We start from the raw sequence: 15,224 nt of genomic DNA, 5'->3' as shown, positions 1-15,224 counted from the left end.
TAAGAAATATGTAATATATTTCCAGCTTTGAAAGCTGCGCAACGACACATATCGATCCGACAGTTGTCGGCAAGAGTTTATCTAGAAGCCATTATCTTCTTTTAATATTTTTGAAGAAAATCTTAATGTATAGCAAACTTTTCAAGTCATGCTAATTCCCGTAAGGCTGGATGTCTTTAATAGTTTCGAATTCTAATCGAGTCGAATCAAGTGAAATTCGATTTGAATCCCTATGATTTAAATCCGAATAATTCGAAAATTTCGAATCGACAAGATTCGAATATGGATCGCGCACATTAGCATTAACGAAGTACTATTAAAGACATCCAGCCTTACGGGAATTAGCATGACTTGAAAAGTTTGCTATACATTAGATTTTCTTCAAAAATATTAAAAGAAGATAATGGCTTCTAGATAAACTCTTGCCGACAACTGTCGGATCGATATGTGTCGTTGCGCAGCTTTCAAAGCTGGAAATATATTACATATTTCTTACCTTAAAATGAATTGATATATGATTAATGTTATCTCTCTCATACTAAAGTTACTATTTTCATGTTGAATTCAATAATTATGTTAATTAAAAATTCTTTCAACGATTCAATTCGATTCGAATTCGAAATTAAAATCTGAGATTCGATTCGATTTGACATGAAAAATCTTTGATTCGCACATCTCTAGTTTGTATTAAAGGAATGCGTGTCTGAAATGTGTATCGAAATCGAAGAGATACTGACATTTTTTTGCAAAGCTTATGTTTTTCTTTTGTAGTAGCTGCGCAGAATTGCAAGTGCTCTCATTCCCCATTTTTACAGTTATATGAGTATTTCTCTTAAACACGTGAGAAGTAAACATTTCCAAATGTTTTCAAGTTAGACAATTGTCACCCTTCACGCGAGTTCACGCCAGACAAAAAGATTCATAATTGACCTTCTCTATTGAATCAATAGAATTAATCAACAGCGTTTAATTGGAATAAATCTCCTTAATTCATTAACAATTATTGAATCTAATACTCAAGTTATTAAATAATATATAATATGTTAATTGCATTAATCGAAGCCCCAGGCATCGATTCCCTTCGATTCCCTTCGAGTAAAATTTTTTTCTTCCTAAAATAATCTTAAAGGACGCTTCTGATGAAGAGTTTTTGGTTCCAATTATCCATTCCAAACTTGACTGTATAATTTTCTGAATGTACAATTTTCTGGATAATGTAATTATATACATTTATGTTTGCACATGTGAGAAAGGCAAGCGCAGAATTTAATATATCTTATGACTATGATAATAAATATTAGAGTGACAATCTTGTACTTTAAGATGACATTAATAAAAAAATAAGAAAACAAAATTTGCCTATATATTTTTGTAAAAAACTTTATACAATTTTGAGCATCAACGATTTTGCTCTATACATGATTGCTATATCGATTTCTTCAATAGAAAAATTTCTGTTTTATCAGATGGGATGAAGAATGTAACTCTATCTAAGATGAATCGATATATGACGATAGAATCATTACCTTGCCAATATAAAAAGTTCGAGGAAGGTTTAAAATAAATGTATATAATTAGATACACTGGACCTTAAAGAGTTAATATTGAAACAAGAAGATTTACTCCAATTATGGCGCTGTTGACTCTATTGAGACATTTTTTCGTGCATATAAAGGTCGTCCTACATTAGTCGCAAATTGCAAAGTTGCAAGGAAATTGACCAATCACAGTCGATTACCCTTCGATCGCAAAGGAAATAATTAAGTGTGATTAGTCAATTTTCTTGCGACTTTGAGATCTGCGACTAAAGAACTGTAGAACGACCCTTACGGGAGGATGATACGATCGCTAAAATCGTCAGGTTCGCACGAAACTTTCCCCTGCGTTTCCGCGCTTAAGAAAAAGTTACATGATCATTACCCAGATGTGAAAAGTATGCTAAAACGGCCGAACAACAAAATTAATCGATCGGCTCGATCGATCGAGTCGACTCTCGTGGATAATCGCGCCGATCGTTTCACTACTGAAAAGGAAGCGCGGGGTCTCGCCGAAGTGAAAATGATCTCCTTCTTTCTCTCTCGTGAGGAAGGAAAAAAGTGCGGCGCGGGTTTTTCTCACGGCCGAGCCGCGCGGATGAGCCTCGTCGCCGGCTCGTGAAATTAGGCCCCCAGAACGAAGTCTCCGCGAGTCTGTCGATGCTGCTCGAGGGAGACTTTCATCGCCCGGAGCTCTCGGACGGCCCACAGAGAGTGATGCCCACATACGTGTCCACTTTCGTGAATCGAGACCCACCTTGGCACATTTCTCCTCGCGGACGTGTAATAACGCACTTGTCTGCCGGGCAAGAAGAGGAGCGCGGCCGGCCGGTTTTATTTTATCGCACCGCGGATTATTTCCTGCCGCGCCAAGATTCCCATTTCCTGATAAAACACAAGCGCGGCCACGAGCCACAAAAAATGTATGTGCAGATCGTTATGTTAACTGGCGATGCTAGCGGCCGATGCCAAGCATCGTACAGTTACCGGCTCGTTCATTCCATTCCACTCCGTTCCGCGGGAGCATGACTCTCGGACTCTCTCGTTGCTGTTCGTCTGCGCGATTTGAAATTGTAACGACATGAGAATGAAGCGGTTATCTCGCAACATCGCGGACAAGCGCGCGAAGTGCCCGCGGCCGTGTCGATTCCCTTTCCTGTAACGGAGACAGCTATTTTAGAGAAAGCGACGAGCAGACGCGACCGCGACAACGTTACATCGTCAAACGTTACATTAAAGTACGCGACGGCTTCGTGAAAAAAGGCGGCGCTGTCCCGTTGGTTCCAGAAATTTTTCCAGATTTTCCCAGCATGCAGATTCCGAATCAAATGTAACATTCGACAAATTTGTCCCAAAATCCGTCATCCCACTACAATACCAAATTTCATTCTTTCTTATCACAAATATGGATTCTCCGTCTAGAAATAAAATAAAAATAGATATACTTTTATGGTATCGAACAGGAAATCCCATTTTTATACCAACTATTGCGTTTAATAGAATAAGAAAATAAAAAATTAAATTTTTTAAAATATTTTTAATATTTCACTGAAAATAAAATGAAATCATTTTATATATGCTTTGTTTTTTTTAATATACAATGTTTTGTTTATTTTTAATGTACAATGTAGATTAAAAAAGAATATTGGAAAAACTTTGGATTTCCTATTTAGAATCGCACACTTAGAAAAATACATTTTTTAATTAAATGTCTTCAAGTGTTTAAAAAAATTTATATATCCGTAAATTTATTATAAATTTATCACAAGTATGAATTTATTTAAAATTCTGAATCCTCTCTCTATTTTTATTTATATATTATTTATATACTATATCTTATATTATACCTATAATTTCATTCTGTCGTCGCGCAACATTAACTTTTTGAATCCTGAATTCTATTCACAGTAAATGTTGTTTCTCTATTCATTATCGTTTCTAACAGTGTGGACATGGTATTTGATTCTTCCAATAATTTTCCAAATCATCTATTTTGAAAGAATCAAATGTTGTCTCAGAGAAGCAATTCTTTGAAATGCTATATTAGCTTCAGTATAAATTATATTCTGCATAATAACAGTTTTCATATTATAATAATACACAAGAATATTTTTTATAACTCTGTTTTATGATAAGTAAGAGTGCAACATTAACAAATTGCACTTGTGGAGTTGTCAGCCTTGAAGTAGAAGAGACGACGAGAATTTACTGGAGTTTTTATCACTACACTAGTGATGGGATAAAAAACCCGCCTAGATTCACGCAAGGCCAACAACATTTGACAGACAAAAATAACAATTAGTTTGACATCTGCATCAACTTGAACTAAATGTTACATCAAGACAACAACAAGTGGCAAAGGATTAATACTATGTAACTAAAGGATACTCCGATTAAATGCAGATCCTATTCTACTCTATTTTAAGAGATAACCGCTAAAAAGAAGGAAGATATACTAAGTAATCGTTTCTCAGCAGTAGAATGATACTTTTCTGTGCGCATGTTTGAAGCATTACACTGAGAGAAATTATCCCATAAAAAAACGGATATTTCCGATCAAATTCCGATCGTATTCCGAGGATACTCGATTTAATCTAATCGAATACTTTCAATATTAATAGCATTTCGTCAGATAAACCGATCGAAAAATTATGAACTGATATTTCTCATCGAATGTTTCCTGATCGGATGGAAGAGCTCATCGGTATTTTGACCAGAAATATTCGCTTGTTAATTCTTTATCAGATAATTTCTCTCAGTGTACATCTAACTTGAACCTATAATTATTTTTGGAAATCTGGACCCCAATGAATTCCCAAGAAATTCTCTGTACGGATTAACGTCATCATCGACGCGACACAGGCGGTGCATCGAACGCCGTAAGGACACTGGCGCGGACCAATGACCGTGACCCAACATCCCTTTCGAATGCGTTTCGTCCTTGAGTCGAATCGATCGGATCGTTTTACTGTTACTTCCACACCGCCGGTGGTGCGAACATATCGTCGGTGTGGCAGGTTTTGAAAAACGAGAGAGCCAGATTTCGACCACCATCGACGTCGTCGCGTCTCTCCTCTCTCGTCTAGTCACTCTAATCAGAGTTTGGACATAAGGGAATAACTTTTGATTGGTCCGCTATATTTCCTCAAAACTCCCACGCAATATCCAATTACAGTACGCCTATGGCAGTAGCAGGGTTGGGAAGTAACTCGTTACTTCCCACGGAGTTACAGTTACATTTTTTCGGTAACTGTAACTTAACTTAGTTACTTATTTTTAGTAACTTGTAACTTTTTTAATAATTACTTGGGAAACGTAAAATAAAATTAAAATTATACAGTAATCGTATATTAATTTAACAAATTTATCAATGTATTTATACACTGTTAAATATTGGAGGGTCAATTTCTTGAGTTAAATAATATTTAGTTATTTTTAACTATCATGTGTGTCAAAATATACTATTTTAACACAAAACATGTGTTTAAAAAAACAACCATATCTAATCAACCCATTTAAAACAACATTAAATCATTTTTTACTAAAACAAAGGTTACATTAACGTGCACATAATAAAAAATAAACTAAATTTTAGTCAAATTTAATACATTTCTTAAGTTAAATTATTTAACTCCATTACTGTCCTGGCGGAGGCAGTTTTTTCGCAACATATTTAAGGAATCTATTTGAGTCATCGGTTTAATGGGGGTTTGGGATTTTAATAAAAAAATATATATTTAAAAAACTGGGACTCAAGGATCGGTCTAAGTATGGAAGGTTGATTCTCCGCGTACGATAATCGAAGAAAAAATTTCGATACGTGCGTTTAACATACTGGACAATTTTATCCTCCCATAATCATATTAATATTAGATAAAGTAATATTAGTATTTAATAGCACTAAGACATCCGTGCTTGCTCCTTATGTGCCGTTAATTTCTCACTATTAGTTTATCTATTTCAAGGAACTTTCTATTATTTCGGTTTATAAAATATTAAGATATTAAAATATTAAGATAAAATATTGGATATTGTATGTGTTTACTATCATTTCTGTATCAAATTATTATTGCGATTCATTATCAGTGCGATATATCGCACTGGTTGCGATTTGTAAAAAAAATCTTATCGCGATACAAAATTTCGTGTATCGCACATCCCTACTCTACCCTCCTCGTCATCGCACCTTCCTTGGGAGCGGAAGCGCCGGGAAACATGAACTTTCCAGCGCTCTCGCTCGAAGGTAGGCGTGCCGTGCGCGCGCGTTCAGTTCCTTATCGCGCGAAACCTCTCCGGCAAGCCTCGCGGAAAAGCTGGTTATCTCTCAATGTTGCACGAGGACAAAAACGACCGTAACTGCCGTGACTAACTGAGAGAGCCCAGCCCGCTATCGGACTGACACGCACGAACGTCCGCTGTTGCGTATCGCGATGTCGAGCGTATCCTATGTACGCGAAGGCGTCTTATATACCGATACACCTGGCGTCGACCTGGCGTTATGGCACGCTCGTAAATAAAACGAGACCAGCGCGGTGAGGAATTCATCCCTTACACGGCCGTGTCGACGATTGCGCAAAACGATTCCGAATGGAATCGCTGGCGGTGGTCGTTTGAGTCGCAAGAGCGAACGCTGTCCGCCGTTTTTCCATAGGACGGAGAAAGTCTGGTAACGAGACAGCGAACCGGGAAAAAGGATGATGATGGATGACAGGTAGAAACCGAGAATGAAAAAGGCAAATCGGATGAGGTTGACTTAAGATTCATGTGGGCAATGCATTGTGAAAGAAGTACTGCAAAGGGAACGAAAGGGAAGTGGAAGAAGTACTGCAGAATGTTTATTTTCGAATAGGAAAAACGTATTGATGTTCTGAAAGTAAAATTAGTAAAGTAAGTGCGATTCCTGTTTCACTGGTGAAGGGAGACCATCTGAAGTTGATCCAAGGGTCGCGTTATGCGAAATATGTAAGAGAAATATTGGAGAGGGAATTACAAAATGTTTCTTTAGAGAATAAAGAAAGTACTTATGTTCTTAAATAAATATTTGGCGATTCCTGTTCTACACGGAAAAAAGGGTTTGGTTGAATTAACCAAATATCTGGTCGAATATCAACGATCCAGAAATTCCGATTGAAGTAACCCGAATTCTGTTTAAGTTAATAAGATTTTTGGTTGACTTAAACAGAATTTGGGTTACTTCAATTAGAATTTCTGGATCGTTCATATTCGATCAGATATTTGGTTAATTCAACCAAACATTTGTTTAAGGGAAATTAGGTGAAGTTGACGCAAGGGTCACGCAGGTTCCGCGTGAAACGAAACGTGTTGTGAAAGAAATAGTAGAAAGGGAATCACAAAATGTTGCTTAAGAATATAGAAAAAGTATTTGTGCTCTAGAAAAGACATTTTGCAATTTCTGTTTTTAAAAATGTTTAAAAGAAAGTTTAAAAGTTGGCCCACAAGAGTCATGTGTTCACGCGTTAAACAAAACACATTGTAAAAAAAACAATAAAAACAATAAAAATCACAAATTATTCTTTTCAAAATATGGAAAATAGACTTATATTTTAAGATAAGATAAGATTTCGCGATTGATATTCCATTGTTTAAGAGAGAACAAATGAAGTTGATACAAGGGTCATGTAGATAACGCGCTAAAAGAAATTAGTTGTGACAGAAACAGTGGAAGAAAGTCGCTAAGTATCCTTCTTAAAATATAGAAAACATATTTATGTTCTAAAAGATTTTCTAAAAATTTTGTGATTCCTGTTTCACTGTTTAAGGTGAAGTGAAATTGACTTTACACTGTAAAAACTGATGTGTTAAATTTAACATTTCATGTGTCCCAAATCATCTACACAGGTTGTGTTAAATTGACATATTTAATATGTCAGACATAAATTATGTCAATTTAACATTTTTATTTTATCAAAACAGAATAATATTTCTCTCAAATGTTAAAGTAACATTTTATTTTAGTTAATTTAACATTATACGTATGTCAATTTAACAAACTGTGATTCCTGACGGTATTCAAGTGTTAAATTCTTGTGTTAATTTTTTCCATATTATGCATGTGACTTTTTAACACATTTGTTTTGTGTTAAATCTACACATAAATGAGAGTGGATGATTTGAGACACATGAAATGTGTTAAATTTAACACATCAGTTTTTACAGTGTAAAGATCACGTGGATCACGCCTTAAATGAAATGTGTTGTAAGGAAAATAGTGGAAAGAGGAAATATAATTATATACAAAATGCTCCTTTCCGAATATAGAGAAAGTACTTGTGTTCCAGAAGGAACATTTTGCAATTTCAGTTTCACTTTTTGAGAGAGATCAAGTCAAGTCGATCCAAGGGTCATATATCAACGCGTTAAACGAAACATGTTACGAAAGAATCAGCGGAAAATAAATCGCGGTATGATCCTTTTAAAATACAGAAAAAGTACTTATATTCCAAACGAATATTTTCCTGTCTCTTTTTCACCGTTTCTCACACGTTCCTCGGTTCAACTTCATCAGGTCTTCTCTAACGTTTCCACGCTAAATACAATCTCTACTGCAGATTCGATCATGCGCGGTCGAGCTTAGTTTTCGACGAGAAGAAGAACCCGATGAAGAATGATTTCTAGGTAAATGGAGGTTTCAGGATTTTAACGCGAAACGAGGTTTACGTTATTTAGATGTACTTTCGGAGAACAAAGTTTCGTTACGGTTTTTCCTTTTTTAATGGCCGCGATTTCTAACGTTCTCCCCGGGGCTGACAAAAAAGACAGCGGGACACGGAGGCCGCTCTTGGTACTCGCGACTGAGCTTTCCAATGGGATACGTTCATTGTCACTTTGTCGATCGTGCACTTTCCCTTCGCGTGAAACTTCATGCGGGCGCACGAAGGCACGTCGCTTCGGCGAATCCGCCGCGGCGTCTCCGGCATTTTCGTATCGGCAGAGGAGACAGCGGCTCGAGGAGGAGAAAAATACACGACTTGCAATCAGAGATCTCGAGGTAACACTACCGGAAGAATGAGACGGAATGGAAAATCTATTCACTCGCGCCGACTCGAGCGCCGACGGTTAACGATTCGCGGCTCGCTCGTAAATTTCCTCGCGTCTTGTTCATCGAACGTCCCGCGGATAATTTAGCCGACGGAAAATCATTCACGAACGGGCATAATCGTTCCCTTCGCCGCTCGAACTGCGCTGTAAATCTTTTCGCAACTGTTCGTCCACCTCGATTCACGTCACGCGTTCCCCCGCGAGAGAAGTTTTGTCGTAAAAGATATCAGACATATCGCCGGGAAAAAATATTTTCCCGCTGCGAAAAGATTGGCACGCGCCGGTCTGCCGAAGGGGAAGGGCAGGGAGAATCCTGCGTCGCTAAAGACCGATTTTTTAATAATAATTTAAATTTAAGTTTGAGCTTAAATTTTATTTCAGTAGTGTGTTTAATGTGTTTGAACAGAGTTCAAACTTAAGGGAATGCCGAAATGGATGACGAATCCTAAAAATGTCGATAACGGAGATCGATTTCAAAAATTTTTAGCGTTCTTTTTATATATTAAACAATGCTCCAATTTATTTGATTTTTTAGGCTTTCGTATATTGAATATAAAAAATGGTAAGCTAAAACTCATACTTTTGAGTGATAACCAGAGTCATTTGTGTCCACATATAACTTGAACTGCTCGACATTCGATAAGGTTTTCCCAATGGCTCATGAACTCTGAGTTCTTCTCATCACCAAGTCTTTTTAAGGAAAGGAACCGTGGCAAGGAAGACGCATAACTCTGATTACCATTCCGAAGGTACCGAAAATACCTTACTATTCGGACTGTTAATTATTAAAGCATTAAAATTCTGTACAACCAATATGATTCTACAGAAAAAATAATCGATAGAGTTTACAAATATGGCATCTAAGTTCTTTACATCTAGGTTTAAACTACTATTGTAGAATTAGCCATAAATGTCACAAGACAATACACCAAGGCGTGTCGACGCGCCTCGACAGTAAAGATCGCGATCGCCGACGATCATTTCCTTAAAATCCACCCGCTTATCGAATTCGCTCATCTCCGTGACCTCAACGGGAGACTTCGCAATTCCTTTTGGTTCACTCGTAAAGCCCGCCATGCCGATTTGTGTCGCGCTTGCGTCCCATATTCAAGAACCCCGGGAACACTTCTCTCTTTCTCTCGCTCCATCTCACACTGTCGTGATCTATCAGAATCAAGAGACTCATTAGAGGAGAGATCCTTGGTAACGTCTCTCGATCTCTCCTATTTCGCAGGAGTGAATGTGAGAGAACCGCTTGCTGAACTAATGTCCGCAAGGCCAACCGCCGCCGATAAAAATGCTTCGGATAATGCGAGCGCGCCCTCCTCCGCGCCCTGTCCGCTCGATCCCGATCTCGATCGCGATCGTCCCGGTTCGCTCGTTTCGCCGACCGACCGATCGGCTGAGAAACGAAATTTGCGAACAACGCACGCGCGCATCATCGACGAAAATATTCTGAGGTGGTCGTCTCCGTTTAGACACGTTTTGAGACCGCCACTCGATCGGTCACCGAGTCGGAGAGGAATTCGGACTGTGAGGTCCTTCTGAGCACCTCTCGCGTTACCTTTAAATCGCCGAGATTTTACCGCTTCTTATCCTATTTTCGGGCAAATTCATGAATATGCAAAGTAACCACGGCGAATCTCAGGCTAAACATAAGATGAATGAACGTATGCGTTATGTACCGTATATTTCGCATAAAGATCGCCTCCGATTATATGATCGTCAATGCACGAAGCAAGAGACTTAAAGTAGCTAGTTTGTGACGATACTGTTAAGAAGTTAACGATTAATACGACACGAAGAAGCCCGACAAATCTATGTTAAATGTTTGCAAATAGGACTGATGATACACAGTTGTGAACTGAAGTGTTGTCTGACTTTTTGAGATACATTTGAAAAATACTTGAAATTTTATTTGTAAAATATAAAGTTTATTTCTGTGAATAAATAAATTCACAATCACAAGTAAATTTTCAAGTATTTCTCTTTTCTTAGTGTAAGTTTCGGAACTTATACGTTCTGTCCAATGGGAGAATTTGTTTTCCAATAAAAAATTCGAAACTCACACAAAAATAGCCAACAATCTCTCTGTCCACAATCATACAGCCTTGACATTATCGCAAGACAAGGTCTATTAAATTTATAAAATATTTCTATAAAGAAATAATCGTTCCTCGCGCTTTAACGCGTAAAACTTTTGGCTGGGACTGCCTGCGTTACGCATTTGTGCCAAAAAACTCGCACTAATAAGTGTTACTAGAAGAATAACATATTAGCTGTCATATACGTTTTAACTGCTACCAGAAATTGTGTACTTGTCACATCAATTTCTTGGAAACTGGACAGTTAACGATCTTGTAATTTTTTGTAATATTTCCACAAGTCCCTTTCGCCGTTTTTTATTAAAAGCGTAAGAGTAATTTGGTTGCGAGAATTAAAAACGTGATATCAGCATCCGTTTCATACATGTAATACATATAACTTTGACTTTAATTCCTTCAGCTTCGACACAATCAATTTTTTTCTGATCATATATGTGTGCAGAGATCGTGTATCCGTTAATATACTGTTAGAAATTTTAAAAATACCTAGAAAAATGGGTTTACAGATCAATTACTTTAATGACGATTTAACACATGACGGACCAATCGTTCTATTGCTAAGCCATGCTGATGCAAAAGGTTTGTCATTAAACAGAGAAAGAAATTATCCCACTTCGAAGGATCAGTAATTTTTACGAATAAAACGAATATCAACTAGAATATCTTTTTACACAGAAAAATACGATTTTACTGAAAATAAAAAAAGCGATTATTCAGCTTACTTTCCTTCTTTTAAGTAACGATTATCTCAATCAAAGAAATTTTTTTGGCAATAATTTTAAAATATACTCATCACAAAATTCGAAAAAGCTTATTGTGTACTCAAAAAAAGATTTGATGTTTTTACAAGAACATTATAAAATTTATCAAAAAAAAATTGATTGGTGTTGTTCAAACAAATTGAATTTTTGTTTAATTTAATATTCATTGTTGTTGAAATACTAAACTTGCTAGGATTCATAATTGAATAAACTTGGTATTTAAGATAAATTTGTTACAGATTGTGAATATACTGGGTGTGTCTGACGCAAAATATCTTATATCTTGTAGATACATGTAGATTAAGTCAAACTGAACACAAAAATTCTCTATTATTTTGCAAAAACCATGTAAATGTTTTACTATTCGTTAAAAAACATTGACGAATAATCACAGTGGATGAACCGTGATAGCAATGTTTACAATCGTGTATTTGTAGATTAGGTCAGACTAAACAAAACTGTTCTATATCATTTTGCAAATAACTACAATAGATTTTTGAGTTATCAATTAAAGAAGAGTGGCGGATAATTCCTCATCAAAAATGCATCAATCTTCTTTAATTAATAACTAATCCCTGTTGTATATGTTTGTAAAATGGTAGAGAACCTTTTTGCTCAGTTTGACCTAATTTACAAATGCGCGATGACAGATCGCTACTACACTCATCTGCCGCGTACTTTGTAAAAACTGATGTGTCAAATTTAACATTTCATGTGTCTCAAATCATCCACTCTCATTTATGTGTAAATTTAATACAAAACAAATGTGGTAAAAAGTAACACGCACAATATATAAAAAATCAACACAAGAATTTAACGCTTGAATACCGTCAGGAATCACAGTTTGTGTTAAATTGCCATATGTATGTTAAATTAATTAAAATAAAACGTTACTTTAACATTTGAGAGAAATATTAACCTACGGTTTTGATGAAATGAAGATGTTAAATTGAGATAATCTATGTCTGACATATTAAATATGTCAATTTAACACAACCAGTGATTCCTAACGGTATTCAAGTGTTAAATTCTTGTGTTAACTTTTTCCATATTATACGTGTTACTTTTTAACACATTTGTTTTGTGTTAAATTTATACATAAATGAGAGTGGATGATTTGAAACACATGAAATGTGTTAAATTTGACACATCAGTTTTTACAGTATACATGATTGTTCGCCAATCTTCTTTGGTTAATAGCTCAATATTTTACCTGGTTGTTTGCAAAATGGTAGAGAAACTTTGTGTTCAGTTTGACTTAATCTACATGAGATGCAGGACACTGTGCATCAGACACCCTGTATAAACTTATGAAATATTTGAACAAGCAACATTTATTTGAATGCAGCGTGTATTTCTCTGTATATAGAGACCCAATGAGAATTCTCGTGATCCGACCGCGATGTGTTAATAACGTTATGTACAATGAGGGTAAGAGAAAACGCGACCTTTCGCCGGTGACAAGCGGGAAATCAGGCTGCGAAATGCTGCGGCGATAACGGCGCTTTTCGATGGCACAACCGGAGAAACGTAGGTAGGTTTGTCCGGATCGCCCGATACTGGATCGAGGTATCGAACGAGCGGATGCTTGTATAAAGTACACGCCACTGAGCACCATAAGCCGCGCAGACCGTTATACGGTTTATAACACATAAAGCGTAAGTGACGCCTCCAATGTGTTTCCATAAGTTTGCGCGAGCGCCGGGGCGATTTGGCGTCAATTAAAATTAACATCGACAACATCTGTGGTAAACTACGGCGCGGCGTATCGCACGAGTCATCAATTCCTTATCTTTATACATGTTTTTTTCTTTTTTTCACAAGTATCTCTCAACGGGGGAAATCTTGCACGGGAAACTCGACCGTGACTCTCGACGTTATTTTTATGAAAATAAATAACCTTAAGTACTCAAGTGAGTGAACTTCGATTGAGTAAAACCCAAATTTGGTTTCGCATCTTGTCGCGGCGTTTCCCTCGCTGCCAAAAAGTCCGTCCCGCGCTCGTTACGCCGCGCACATTTTTAATCGCGGGCGGTGGGAGAAGGAGAAAAAGAAGAAGAAACTAGTTACGCGCGGGCTCGTTTCTGCCGAGCCTAGCGTTACACAAGTCGTGTGTGCACGGGTAGATGTCCTGTTAATGGAAAACGCCGCATTATCTCGAGGTGAACGCGGAAGAACAGGTGTTACAAAAGAAATTATCACGCGCGCGAGCTGTTTCCGTGTTACGCCGGGCGCGGGAGATGCTAGCCGTCTAGCCGTCTAGCTGACTGTCAGTCACACGTCAACGGCTGTGACGAGCGCATTAAGGCCGATTGTCTCAAAGTCTATGTAAATCGCGCGTGGCAGACGCGCGTCGCGATTCTTACGATTAATTTCGCACCTGCCTGCAAAAGAGAACGGCCGTGCCGTTCCAGAAGGAGACAGAGACTCGCCAGGAGTTCAGAAATGTGCAAAACTCACCCTGCGACCGCGTCTGAGCCGTAATCGCCAGCAGGAGCGTCACTAGCAGAAGCAATTTCGTAAACCAAAGCCTCCACATGTCGCCGTCCATCTGCTCGAGTCCCGCGGACCGACGGCACTTTGAACTGGGCCGGAGTTACGAAGAAGAGACGCGCACTCTCACGTAAACCAATTCCGCGCGCACCGGTGCTACTTGCGTCCGTTACATGAGCACTAAAACGATCCCAGAGCGGCGGCTTCCGGATTCGAACCACCTGGACCCGACGATCTCCTGACCTCCTGGTGGAGGCGAAATGTTATTATCGTCGCGAGCGCGCGATCAGGACGGACGCGATTGAGACAGCGTAGGAGACGGCGGTAAAAGGAAAAAAAAAAAGAAAAGATAAAGAAGAGGAGAAAAGCCGAAGATGAGGAGAAGAAGCCGACCGGCTGGTAACCCGAAGCGCTATCCGACGAACGTAACACGATAAAGAGGAAATTACACCTGGTTATCGAACGGGAGTTACGAGAGCTCCTCCGTGCGCGCGGAGCGGCCGACCGATTGACCTTTCTCCGGGTGCGAAACTTTGTCTGTGTCCCGGTGAGGACTGAAGGGGAACCAAGGCCCGCCGCCGGGTGTTGGGGAACCGGAGAAAGGTGTATCAAGAGAGAGAGACCAGAGGCGAAGCGGGTAGGACCCCTCTTCGCCGTTCTCTCCCTACCCGCCCGACTCCTTTTCCCGCTTCTTCTTCTTCTTCGTCTCCTGGCGCTCTCGGTTGGTCGGCCGAGCACCGGGACGGAACTGGCACCGGGATACGTCGTCGCGCAACCGTCGCCGTTGCGGCCTGCCCGAGTACTCGCCTCGGCCGTCTGCCGGAGTTCCGCGGGAGTTCCTATTTCTCGCGAAGGTCCTCGCGACGGGTTCCTTTTGGACTCGTGATAACGCGATAAACAACGCGAGGACAACCGAATGAATGATGTGCACGAAGATGCATGTGAAGTCCGCGAAAGAGCCACACAATAGGAGTATAAACCTAGCCTAGCCGTTGGCGGGTCAAGGTAGATGTAGGTCCGGTCCACATCTCCCTTCTTCGCCATCTACGGCTCGTGCTACCAATCGACCGGTGCACCCGTTAGCCGTCGTCGGCTGCATTTGGCAGATGCAGCGCGCGCTGGAAGACCCTGTCGCGCCTCAGGTCGGCGGACCGGGTCGCGATCGAGCGTGGCGATCGAGCGCGAATAGTTGGACGGTGATCTCATTGTGATCGCGCGTACACTTGGTTTCAATATGGCTTGGCCACTGTTTTTCAATGCACACTTCGGAA

General features: G+C 39.1%; 1 protein-coding gene across 1 annotated transcript in view; it reads right to left on the bottom strand.

Annotated features, from left to right (window-relative positions):
- LOC116848842 overlaps nucleotides 1-14,513 on the bottom strand; it is a 137,985-nt gene extending 123,472 nt beyond the window's left edge. The window contains exon 1 of the mRNA XM_032825365.1: nucleotides 13,921-14,513. Within this exon, the coding sequence (XP_032681256.1) occupies nucleotides 13,921-14,011 (91 nt within the window). The 5' untranslated portion in view covers nucleotides 14,012-14,513. The remainder of the gene's footprint in view (nucleotides 1-13,920) is intronic.
- Nucleotides 14,514-15,224: the final 711 nt, after the last annotated feature.

Source organism: Odontomachus brunneus, unplaced genomic scaffold (genome assembly GCF_010583005.1).
Source record: "Odontomachus brunneus isolate Ranch 3 - 2012 unplaced genomic scaffold, Obru_v1 Obru_scaffold_101, whole genome shotgun sequence".
NCBI classification, from domain to species: Eukaryota; Metazoa; Arthropoda; class Insecta; order Hymenoptera; family Formicidae; genus Odontomachus; species Odontomachus brunneus.
The sequence above is the reverse complement of the archived record's forward strand: the minus strand, read 5'-3'. Positions and strand labels throughout refer to the sequence as shown.